The 13,096-nt window shown below is 42.3% G+C and overlaps 1 protein-coding gene across 11 annotated transcripts in view; it reads right to left on the reverse strand.

The window, feature by feature from the left end:
• Positions 1-12,484, reverse strand: part of LOC141787471 (serine/threonine-protein kinase BRSK2-like) — a 136,295-nt gene extending 123,811 nt beyond the window's left edge. For 4 of the 11 annotated variants that reach the window (XM_074665899.1, XM_074665898.1, XM_074665896.1 and 1 more), the window contains exon 1: positions 11,989-12,478. In XM_074665899.1, the coding sequence (XP_074522000.1) occupies positions 11,989-12,076 (88 nt within the window). In that variant the 5' untranslated portion in view covers positions 12,077-12,478. Of the gene's footprint in view, positions 1-11,988 lie in introns of all 11 variants that reach the window. The other 7 variants (XM_074665892.1, XM_074665890.1, XM_074665893.1 and 4 more) reach the window with 5 other exon arrangements.
• Positions 12,485-13,096: the final 612 nt, after the last annotated feature.

Consider the following 13,096-nt stretch of genomic DNA (forward strand, 5'->3'; position numbering starts at 1 on the left):
ACAGAAGTTAAAAAGGAGTCACATGTTCATAATCAGCAGGTACAGGAGGTCAGGAGAGGCTGCAGACTGAGCTGCTTCTGACATGGTTCATCATTCTCAGAGCAGAGCAGGAGAAGAGCAGAGGAACAGACAGAGGCTTTCTGTTAGTTCAAACTAATGGAGGTACAGTTAAAAACAACACAACACTTGAAGAAAACAGCAATAATAGCAGAAATCCATCTTTTTTCTTTTTTTAAGGTGTTTGATGAGAGATAAAAGGAAGGAAGTCAACCTTGGAATCCTAAATCACAAGTGTGACGGATGCCGGAGCAGTGACGCATTAATTTACACACACAAAAAAATGTAAAATAAATAAATAAATAAATAAAACAGACCAAGCAGAACAGGAAGTGTCTTTCAAAATAAAACAAAGCATGTCAAAAACTAGATGGTATTTATCTTAACTACCACAACATAATAAGCAGAGCCAGACAGGGAGTCAACAGGTTTGAGGTTTCCCATTCCAACATGAATGATCCCCCCGGCATCAGTCAGAAACTCAGTTCTAGATCTCTTTTAAGTGACCAATATTAACATTGTCTGTCAACTTTAGAAAATTTATCTTTAGAAGCTGGAAGTTGTGAGCACATGTGATCCAAACACAGCCCCTGTGATACTTCTTCTAATCCACTTCACTTAAAACAACACCATCTTTGCCAGAACTGCAGTTTGGTGTTTGTAATGAAGAGTCCTCCTTATTTCAATGCCAGGATGAAAGCTTCTAAAAGTACAGACAGTTATATGTACTTCTTCATCGTTGATGCTAAGGTGGTGATATCATTCATGCAACCATGTCATGTAAAGATACATCACTGCAAATACTCAGTGTTTACTTCAGCGTACCATTTATGAAACACTGGCTCAAAGACATATCCAACCGGGTTGTTTTGGCATTTTTTAAGGTTTTTAAACATCCAGTAATTCCCTCATCATGTGCAGCACTGGGAAGTTTCTTTTACCCTCAAAGAGACACTTCCATACGTGTATGACATCACATACAAACTAGAAAAGCACTCAAAGAGCACAGACCTCTACCAAGCATATTGTGATTCTCACTCAACACTTCAGTCCTACTTTAATGTTATACTCCCTGAAAGGGAGTATAACAACAGACTCTCTGCTACAATTTGGTGTAAGTTGCAGGTCTGTATGATCATTTGTTATCTGACAGCGTTGAAAATGATGATGACCTAGTACATATTTCATATTCTGGATCATAGTATCCAGAATATTGCCAGAATCTGGGCCATACTTGTACATCTGTCAGAAATTATGGTGACCTTGTTTTGTATTGTTTTGCAAAGCAATCCAATTATTTATCTTCGAGTTATATACACATATTGTGAAAACAGCCCCATCTCAAAAAGTTAAAGAATCCTTTAAAAAAGTCCTGGATCCAGCAGTGATTAGGATCACCTCCAAAATGTAATAACTTCTTCCTTTTCCTATTTTGAATATTTCCCGAAAGTTTCATCAAGATTCGTCACTTTTTGAGTCATGTTGTTCACAGACAAACAAACAGACAAACTCTCCCAAAATCATAAACTCCTTGGTGGAGGTAACTATGAATAGCATGTAGTGGCTCCAATGCTTCATTTAGCTTCTACTTTTTCAAACGTCAGGATGAGGCCCAGCATGGATTCAGACAGGTGTGACTGATTTAAGTCAAGTCAAGTCAAGTCAATCTTTATTTCTATAGCACATTTTAAAACAACCGCAGTTGGCCAAAGTGTTGGAAAGGCATAAAATCAAGATCAATAAAAAACCCAATGAATAAAAACACAATCAATAAAAAAAACGTTAATAAGAATAATTTAAAGCAGCACCCTGAAGAGGTCTACATGAAAAAAGCTCATTTAGTGATTAGCAAACAAAGAAAAAGTCTTTTATTTGTGTTGGTGTAGATGTCTCACACTCTCTTCAGCTACCTGAACATGTCAGCAGGCTGAGCGTGATGACTCAAACAGGCAGTTTGTTAATGACTGACAGCCACAGGCCAGATGACAGATATCTCAACTCACTCAACACGCACAGTCTGAAAGCTCAAGGCAACCAGGGAACAAACGAGGGCCGCATCCTAAAGTGTGTGTGAGTGTGTGCATGGTGTGTGTGTGAGAGTTAATTGAATCTCACCAGCAGCTTCTCTTTCTCTCTGTGAGGCTGCAGAGACGATAAACAGACTTTGTTCTTCCTGTTCCCACGCTATCAAAGATGTTTTTTTTTATCTGATCTGAAAATAGTTTCTCCTTCTTTGCTTGCATCATTAATTTGTTAGTCTATTACAGTCTACTCCTCAGTGTGGTAACTTTAACACATCCTGTGCCTGCAATCTAAACAGGACCAAAAATAGAACCAAAGCCATCACAGACTACCATGGACTCCATTCTTTGACAGTGAGACGGCAGAATTCCTCCAAAGCAGCAAAAAGCTGACACTATCAGAGCTGTGTTTACACTTCCTCTCTTCTCCGGACTTTTTCTGCATCTGTTCTAGAAGGAGGTGTTGTATTGAGCTGTGTGATGAGAATCTGTCAGACGGAGAGGCTCTGAAAATGAAAGTCCTGCCTCCTCACATTAATGACTAATTCAAGCAGCGGGGACTCAGAGAGAGACTTCAGCCTGAAACCTCAGAGAGGAGGGGGAGGAGAGAGAAAGAGCAATGCAAGGAAAAACAGGAGCGATGGAGATGTACAGAGAGAAACAGAGTAAGATGGGGGGTAGTTTCTCAGTCATTGTTTAATGGTTCAGGCGAAACACCCCCCCACCACTACCCTGCCCGCCCTCAGGCTGAGCAGAGGGGCCGTGGAGATCTACGGCAAGCAGCAAGCGTACCTTCCAACCAGCCACACTGAGAGCATTCCTCCGGTTGCTGTGGTAACCGAGCCCTCAGCTGGGAGGGCGAGTGAAGGGAGGGAAGCCAAAAGGATGTACTGTATAGAGAAAGAGGAGGGGGAGGAGAGGGAGCAGGGGGAGGGGGTGTTTGACACTCGCCATAATTTAGATTATCCCCCTCCTGTCTGCAGAGACACCCTCCTCCCTGAAAAAGACCTCTGTCTACAGCACGTTTCCTCCTCTGCTCGGGTTAAGAAGATAACCAGGGTCTCACCTAAGGAGAAGCATGAACAGGTAGACTGAAAATACCAATCAGGTAGCTTTTTGGCCTCAGCTGCTTGTGTGTGCATTGTGGTAATAACATTGGATGGAAGTATGATGAACAGAAAGCGAGTGTCTAACTATGACGTCACATCCAGCGTCTGCAGCAGCCCTCTCAGAGCCCCCTCCATCACTCAGTCTCTCAGGGTTTCTGCTGCCTGGTTGATGCTGGAGAGGGTGCCAACTGGTTGTTGATGTGGTTTGAACTTGTGAACAGGGTACAAGGATTTCACCTTTAGAGTGACCTTGGGGGTGGGAGGAAAAATCGTGACCGTATTTTCCGCATTACAAGGCGCTTCGGAGTATAGGGGGCACCTTCAGTGAATGGCCTTTTTGAAAAGTGTTTTCATATATAGGGCGCACCGCATTATAAGGCGCATAGAATAGAAGCTATAGTAGTGGCTGGGGTTGCGTTATGCATCCACTAGATAGAGCTGGGCTAAAGGGAATGTCACCAAAACAATCAGATAAGTCAGTCAAACTCAGGCTACATCCACACGGAGCCACACATATTCCTATCCAACTATTTTCTGTGCCGTTTTCAAAAAAAGTGCGCTGTAAAGACAAAGACGTTTCTGCCGTCCACAAAAGCCATTTCCAGAGATCAGTTCAAATGCCAGACCTTTGGGGGGGGGGCGCCGTATTGCTCTGACAATAAACAAGAGAAGCAGCCCAGGCCAGCCTGTGAGCTAATGTTAGCACTTAACAGAATTACTCTTTACAGGTTCTTACTGTTTACCGCTGTTACTCCGGCGACGCCCCCTAACTATGGTAGGGGTATATATAAGGCGCAACGGATTATAAGGCGCAGTCGGCTTTTTAGAAAACTGAAGGCTTTTAGGTGCACCTAGTAGTGCGGAAAATATGGTACATATATCGGGACTTTTTGTTTCTCAATATCAAAATCAGGATTCTTTGTCAAAAAATTGATTTTTCTTTCAAATTCAAATTCTTCATTTTAATCTTTGTTTAAAAACTTGATTGGAAGAAAGTTACCACTTTTCTCCAGCAGAGGGTGAAATTTTTCTCTCTGAGGGAAAATACGGCTTCTGATATAGCTTGTAGACATCATCATCATCATCATTTAACTATTTAGCATGGTCTGTTGTTAAAAGGGTAAAATCAAAAATCGTAAACATCGAAGAATCGCAATTTAAATCGAATTGGCACCACAAAAAAATCAAATCGAATCGCGAGAACAGAATATCGTCACAGCCCTCAGACTTAGGATATCATGTGCTTGCTCCCTTGTAGTGTCAGTATCATTTGAAGGAAGTCTATCCAAGCTTTGGAGCGGTTGTTGCAGTCTGCCACAGTCATTTTATCGTAGCTCTGTTAAAAGGCTGCATCTTCAGGATTGATTTTACTTATGTTTAGTGCTTGAAAATGTATTTCACGCATTTCGTATGTGGAAATTTGTGGAGATTTTTTGCCCATCGCTACAAAGAAAAATACTTCCTCTAAAACTCATGAGACCAGATTAGATAACTGTCTTTTAACATCACCTATGATGATGACACACTGAACATCAGTCCAGAATCAAGACTTTAAAACAAGACGTCAAACAAGGGCTAATCTTTGCTTAGGGATAAGTCAATCCAACTTTATAAGTCCTGATACACTTAATTTTGCATTCTCTATTTCTAAATATGACAAAAACAATTTCTAATTTTGGAAACCAAACTGAAATGAAAAATCTCACAATACTTAGATCAGAGTAGTTTGCTCTGAAGGAGGACACTCTGAAACCAGACTGTGCATTCATGTTGAATGTTTTCTCTACATGTTTTAAAAGCTAAGGTTATTTTATTCCAGGTGTTCAACAACAGAGACCTGTGTCCCATCTGTGTGCAAATGAGCCAGCATAAATATTTAGTGTCCTTTTACATTTAATGCAGCATAATGAAGAAAGCAGACCAATAAACTCACTGAGAGCTCTGAATACAGGATACATCCACAGAAACCCTCATAAAATATACACACAAACACACACAGTGTTCACACACATGGGCTTTATATATGAGCACACATATGCAGTAAGAATGATGGGAGCGTTACCACCTGCAACCTGCTGATAATGAAGCTGTATTTCAGCCACCTAAAGGCAGCCATCTGTGCTGGGGCTCTCCCTGCTGCCCACACCACCCCCACCCCAAACACACACACATACACACACACACAAGCAAACACACAGACAGCAGCAGCACTACTCTAACCGAGCCGAGGGACTACAATCTTTAGGATGCTTCACGTCAATAACATGACACTTTCATTATAATACAACAGGAACACACACACACACTTACACACACTACAGGTTATAGACAAATAAAAACGAAAGATGTCATTGTCCTGCTGGTGTAAATACCCCCAGATGCTGTGGGGTTTTACAGGTATGGAGCTGCCTCAGTCCCCCTCCAGTGTCTGTTGATGTATCTTTGCAGAAAAATGTGTGCTTCCACTTCATGATAGTTATTTCTTACATAGTCAGGTCTATAGCTCTCATTGAACAGCTAAATGACACAAAGCATATTCATCCAAACCTGTTTAAAATTCTAAGCATGAACAAAATGTCCCTCGATGCTGTGGGAGTTTAATGTCTTATGTCTTAAGGTTGCATAAAGATATGCCATGAAACCTGGTAAGTCATGCTAGTGTGTCAAACGTGATTTTTTGTGGCCCACGGGTGGTAAAATGAGTAAACAGTGTTGTGCATGGAAACTTCCATCGCATTCAGAAATGTGTAGCTTCTATGCAGATGTGTAGCTCCTTCTAGAACTGTATATCAGCCTGATCCACTGAAAACCAGCACTACACATTTAATGGTTTGTTTCCCTTATAATGTAGTGCATTTTTACAATGACATGACGAGGGGTGATACGACTAATGTCACCTTGTTTGTTTAGCTATCCAGGTGGATTTCAACTCAAGCCATTCTTAACTAGCAAGACTTACTACAGCATTTGGGTGTGATTATCTGCTCTCAGTTGAAAGGGAAACTGTCCCTTAACAGCAGCTGCAGTTGACCAAGTTTTTTCAACCCTCAGACAGAGAGATACAAAAGACGAGAACAGCCATGGATTCGTTTTTTGTTAAATGCAGTTATCTCTGATGTCAACATATTGACATCAGACATAAGACATAACAACATATTATCTCATTATCTTGATATAAAAATTATTGTTTTCTTGTGGTAATGAATTTAAAAAAAATTCAAGGTTAATGTTAGCTTACATCTTTCTTACTTTAGCTTGGCTGAAGCAGCCAGATGGATAGGAGTTTGTAAGCCTCTGATCTGTTTGCCGGTAGCCCCTGAACAAAAACCTGCCAAGTAAACAAATTAATGTTACTACAAGGCAACGGGCAAGTTAGTCTAGACTACAGCTACAGCCATCGACTATAAGCCATTCATGCTAGCTCTTGTAGGTTGAAATCATCAAAATTGAAGAATTGGTGTAAGAAATTATTTTGCACCACAAACTGCATGTTACACTTTATTTTTCTATTTTGCTTCTATGAACTGTAGCTTTTGCTCTTCAAATGGTCAGCAATCCTCACAAGTAACCGATTTTAAATGCACTGCAAGGGCTTTCCCCAATTTAGTAGTGTTTTACCAGGAAAAAGACACCATTTTCCCACAAGCAGTAAAGTAGTAGAAAGATGTGACTCTTGCCAAGGCATGCATTTGTTTAGGAAGCAGATCTTTTCAACTCTACATTTCTTTAAGATGAATTACTGCAGGATGCAAAGCAACAAGGTCATGTATTTATTTGCAGTTACATAGCAAACCTGTGCTAAACTGGGATGGATTAAAGATACTGAGAAATAGTATTTAGAAATAACCAATTTGAACGCTGATTAAATCATTTTCAATCAAGGATTATAAACACAAAAATCAATTAAAGTGAGACATTCAATTAGAAAGTCCTCACACCACTGTCAATCCTTCAACCTCACTACCCTTAAAATCTCTGTCATGCTTTGAAATGATCTTGAGTGTTAGGGCTATGCACAAGCTTGTAGCAGATCTGAGAGGAGGAGGAGGAGTAAAACCAGAGAGAGGATCAGAGGAGGAAGAGATTAGCATCAGAGGTCCGTCACAGAGAGAAGAGAGTGGTCATTGTCACAAAAGAGGTGAAACCATGGCAACCTCCCCACAGTTGGACAACACTTACAAAATGAGCACTTTATGGAGCCTGAGAAACCAGTGTTAAAAGGACCACTTCATTTGTCCCACTACACACACTCTTACACACATGAAGACACACTGACTAATTGTTCAGAGTCAGCAAAGCCTTTCGTCATCCAGCTTCGAACAGGACACTCCACCATGAAGGCATTGTTCCAAGTGTCGTCTCATAACGGCAGACAGAGAGGCAAAGTGTTGATCCGAGCAGGAATTTAAATCATGACTGGGTTATCAAACCTAATGTAGAGACTGGGTCTGGGGCTAGGCTAAAGCTAATTAGCAGACATGCAGCCACCAGATTCATGTCATGAAAACCAGAAAAATCTAGTTCATCTCCCGCAACCAAAGCAGAAAAAAACATCAGTCCAGTCCCTCAGAGATTCCTGTCATTACACACGCACACACACACACACACACACACACACACACACACACACACACACACACACACACACACACACACACACACACACACACACACACACACACACACACACACACACACACAGCGTGGGCTTGCCCTGCACTTGCGGAGGAGGTATAATGATAAACGGGCTTCCCTGTCTGTCTGCCAGCTCAGCACCGGAGCCTTTGATTCAAACCCTCAACAAACAGAGTATCACTCCTCTTCAGCCTACGCTTCAGCTGCTTTTGCACACACACATGTACACACACACACACAGCATAACACAGGTCTGCACGGGGTTTCTACATCTCTACATGCATTTGCACTTAACCGCCTTCAGACACTCAGTGAGTCGCTCAGTGTATATCAGAGAAGAGTCTTCACTGGTGTCCAACTTCAGCACTGCTCTTCATTCAGAGCTGAAGGTCAGGATTATCTTCAGGGTTGAACACGTTCAGATCACCCTTTAATGTGTTTTGGGTTACTTTCTGTGCATATTTCAAGGTTACCTTCCAAAAGTTGCTGAACAGATCAGTCAAAGTCTAGAAAACACATCTTGACATGGTTGTATCTAACATAATTACTCAACATTGAGTTTTTCTCCTGAAGCACTGGAAGAGAAATGGACTGTTGGTATTTATAGAAAGTGGACCTTTCCTCCTCTGATTCAGTTACTAAAATTAATACTGACGGAGAGCAAATCAAATCATCTCTGTGTCTTTGTTCCAGTTAAATGCATATTACCGCAGCTTTATTCCATCTGCTAAATAGAAGCATTGTGTAATTAATACAGCAGCTGCTACGATCCATCTTTACCAACCAGCTAATTAGTTAGTTATGAATTATTCACCCGCAGAGGACACAACAGCGTATAGCTTTCTGTACCTGCTGGAAGTGGAGGGAAACACCTTGATCATTTCTGGCTGCATGTGGACACAGATGGAGGGGGAACAGAGAACATAAGACTTAGACTGCCACCCATTCAGGCTTTATGGCTACATGCATCAACATCCTTTATAGTTGAGCTTCTTTCATCAGTGGGAGCCTTCACAGAACTGTTAAAGGATCCTTTCAGGTAGCTTTCTTTCTGCATTTAAAGCTATTTTTTAATCAAAACACAATTGGTGCTGCAGGGGTGCATCCTTAGAAAATTAAACAGCAGGCAATACTATTTGGTTTAAGCTCTGTGAAAATGACATGTTTTGATAAATGCAGGTTTTAAAACAAAACTGAATTGCTTTGTGCAGCTTCTTGGATGCAGTTCAAAAACAAATGGTCCAGTTTAAATCAGTTTAAATTGACATTTCCAGATTTTTTTTTAATCATATTCAAAATATTAAGCAGAACCACAATAATTTTGGACAGTTCCAAAAAATGTGGTGGTGATCTGTTCCCTTACACCCACAAATCCTCCAGCAGCACCAGAATTTACTTTTCATCTTTCGTTGGTGTGTATCTCGATGGCTTGTACTCTACATGATCATGTAACAAACAACAAAGCACAGCTGAGTGTAGGACAAAGCTAGTTCTGCTGCATAACATGGGAGAGGAGACTAGTAACCACAGGGTCCCTGCTGGACAAACCACCTGACGATACAACTTCTACACCTTTGATGAGCCCCTACTGGCTCCCTACTGCTCATGCTCACTACTTGAAATGTAAGTTAAGTTTGTTTTGTTTTGTTTTGTTGTTTTTCACAAAGCAAAGTCATAAGGTGCTTCACATGACATACGCATATAACCAAAACACAAAGCAGAAGGCTAAGTGGATTAAAAAAAGACAAACAGTAAAAATAACCAACAAACCAACCAACTTAAACCAACTTAAAATGGGTTTTAAGTCACATTTTAAGAGTAGGCAGTGAAGGGGAGCAGAACTAGAGAAAGCCCTGTCCCCTCTGAGCTCCTTCCTGGACCTCAGTACCTGCAGTAGCTACAGGAGCAGCTGGTCCACTGAACTGAGGGAATGAGAGGGTGACACAGTGTGAGATAACATCAAATGATCAGGAGCTAGTTTAAATAAATTTGTCTTTAGTTGCTTTCTGAATACTTAAGCTAAGGTAGCACAGTGTAAGTGCCCCTGAAGACTTTAATCTAGGAAGCTGGATCAGGTGGAAAAGGATCGGTCCGAACTTGACACTTAGGCTATATTTTGGTCTACACATGGTATAAAAGTTAACACTTGAACAGTAACTTCTGTGAGTTGGGTTAGGGTTGGGGTTCTGAAGCATTGTTTTTACCAAGTAGTAGTTCCATCTGCACTCATTTTTGTCTTTTACTCAAAACATTACCTGTCTAATCCTACAGTAAGGCATGTAGGTTATTATTTTAACACTGGTATCAGATCAATATCAGCCATTACCCAAAGCCCAGGTAGTGGTATCAGGACCAAAAACGTTGAATTGGTGCATCCCTACCTTAATCTACGTTTGTGACCCTGGTCTACCCTGAGGGGTGTACTTGTGATATAGGGATGGAGCAAGTTTGAGATGTACACAGGTGATTAGTCATGGGTGGCTTTATAAGATAAGGGTTTTGAAATTAATTCTGACTTTGATTGGCAGACCGTGTAAAGTGAATAAAATGGGAGGGATGTGAACCTGGTTCATAGTCTTGCTGCAGCTTTTTGGGTAAAATGTACATGTCTAGAGAGGATTTATTGAGGTTAGGGTAAAGGGAAACACAATGGTTGATCCAGAGTCCTTGCAATGTTCTGTCAATACGGGAAACATGACAGAGTTAATGATTTGTTGATAAAAAAAAGCACTGTTTTGGACCAGCCGTTAGTTTACACACAACATTTCTTTGATTCCAACCTGCTGTCCTTTGACACTTGTCTTTCTATGTCACTTCCTAGTTTCCTGCACAGGTGTCCATAAAAAGATACAAGCTGGGAACTAGCAAGTGAGTTGACATAGCATTACATCCAAAGTACACCAGATCCTATAGGCTTCTACCAAAGTCTATGTGAGAACTCACACCAGCGGGTCAGACACACAAGCCCCCTTTTGACACAAACTGTGTCAAAAGCAGTTCTGATTTGACACAATGCGTAGAGCCAACAGGTTTGAGGTTTAACAGTCAAACATGAACAAGGGAAGGATCTTTCAGGAGGGAAGCGCGGCAACTTCTAGATCTCACAACTCCATCTGTATGGAGATCCTGATACATGCTGGACTGAACAGGCAGCCAGTGTGAGATGACATATATAAGAGGGAGAGCATGCACTCAACACAAAACAAAGTGGAGTCAGAACAAAATTGGTTCTGGAGTCAAGTTGAAGTGGTGGAGACCAAACTTGAGCTAAGAGTAGGCAAAATTTTGACTTGAGCTGCTGGACATGGAAATAAGTGATTAGTACCTCAGCAAAATACAGCTCATTGTGACAGAGTATCATGTATGTTGTATTATGTGAGCTACGACTCAACAGCTCCTCCATCTAGACTGTGATCCCAGAGAAAGACCAGCTGCCCTTCAGCATCAAAACGAGACCATACAAATTTCAAGGGTACCAAATTACACATGACAAATGAAAAGCAGACAGTCTGGGGTGATTCGATTTGACAGGATGCCATTAGGTAAGGGCTGAAGCTCCATGCAGCCTAACGGCGTCACAGAGAGCACAGCTGGGCCTGACAGTGTGAAGGGACAGTCTGAGATGAGCTCTGCAAAATGCAGCTTAAAACACCTCTGAAGAAAGATGTGATCTTACAGCTGCAGTGTGTGTGTGTGTGTGTGTGTGTGTGTGTGTGTGTGTGTGTGTGTGTGTGTGTGTGTGTGTGTGTGTGTGTGTGTGTGTGTGTGTGACCGGACAGTGCAGCATCACTGCTCTGCCTCTTCTGCAGAGCGGCCCATGTGACAGATGGATGCTATAACGGAATTAGAGACAAGAAAAATCACAAGGGCCCATTATCAGCGAGCCCTCTCTGCCTGACAACAAGGATTAAAGGCACACTACCACCACCCCTACCATCGTCATCTTTATCATCAACACCATCATGATTAGAGCAGCACCACTCTGTGCATTCTGCAAAGCCGCATCCAACCACAAACATCCGCACTTTATCAGGCATCCACATTTCCCGCATCCAGAACACGCAGCGGTCTGAGAACTGCAGCCCAACATGATGTCAGCGGGGCTGGCGCGATGATGCTGCGGGGATTCCTGACAGCATCACCCGCATCGTGAGGCTTTCACTAACCTGTCTGTCCTTTGCCCAACGTCTTCTCCAAGCGGTACGGTCCCACATAGTTGGCGTAATGCCCGCTGTCCTTGCCCGACGATGACATTTTTTGGTGTGAAATGACTCACTGGGTGGGGAGTGGGTTTTCGTGCGGGTTTCCGTGTTGGACGCGTTTCTGGGAGCAAAAAAAGAGCGCAAATCCACGGTGCAGTGGAGTTCGCCTCAGTCGGCGTTACTGTCCTTTCGGCTGCAAAACCGTCTCCCTCTGCGTGTTTGCCTGCGTGAGTGTGTGCGTGTACGCGTAGAAGTCTCCAGGTTCGTAGCGCTCGCAGTCCGCGTGCTGGTTCCGTCCTCGTGCGGCTCAGATTGCGGGTTTGAATCGGGGTGTCATGGTGTTGGTGCCGGAGGAGCGGTGCGCTGCAGCCCCGTTGGGTGTGATCTGATGATGGGACAGCATCTACTGCTGCTGCTGCTGGTGCCGCTTCAGCAGCCTGCGTCAGCTACCAGGGCACAACACTTCCGGCTCTTCCTTTCAAAGTAAAGTACAGGCAACCAATCTCAACTGCAGCACTGCATTTTAACCATGTTACACTGTAACTATGATATGAAAACATACTCCACAAAATAGTTGTGCAATCACCACAGAACCACCATGCAGCCCAGATCCATCACAGTTGGATCCGGGCTGCATGGTGGAGTGGTGGTTAGTGTGTTTACCTGCTGTGATCCCAGAGTCCACACAGTCCAAACATATCCTGGTTCGGTAAACTGGTCTCTTTGCTGTCAGCAAGCAGCTGTGTGTGCATAAAAGATAGTTTGTGGTTGTATGTTATTGCCATAGACCAGCCGCCTGGCCTGATTGTAGCCTGCTTCTGTTCCAATGACAGTCTCTTTTGACCCTGCATAGGAAAAATGGCACAAATAGTAAATGGCTGAACAGATAGAGGGATGTGTTCTTGTATTGTTTCTTTCTGTTTTTGATTCTGTCTATGTTTATATTCAAATATATGTCCATCTAAATAACATATTGAATCCACACGTGTGTGCCTGCAAATTTTTACTACTCAGCCTTATCTCAGAAATGCCTCAATTTAATTTACAGTAGCTTGTTAACTTTGTGCTAATC

This window comes from Halichoeres trimaculatus, unplaced genomic scaffold (assembly GCF_033239565.1).
Source record: "Halichoeres trimaculatus isolate MK-OKI-2021-1 unplaced genomic scaffold, fHalTri1.1 fHalTri1_scaffold_3, whole genome shotgun sequence".
Taxonomy (NCBI): Eukaryota; Metazoa; Chordata; class Actinopteri; order Labriformes; family Labridae; genus Halichoeres; species Halichoeres trimaculatus.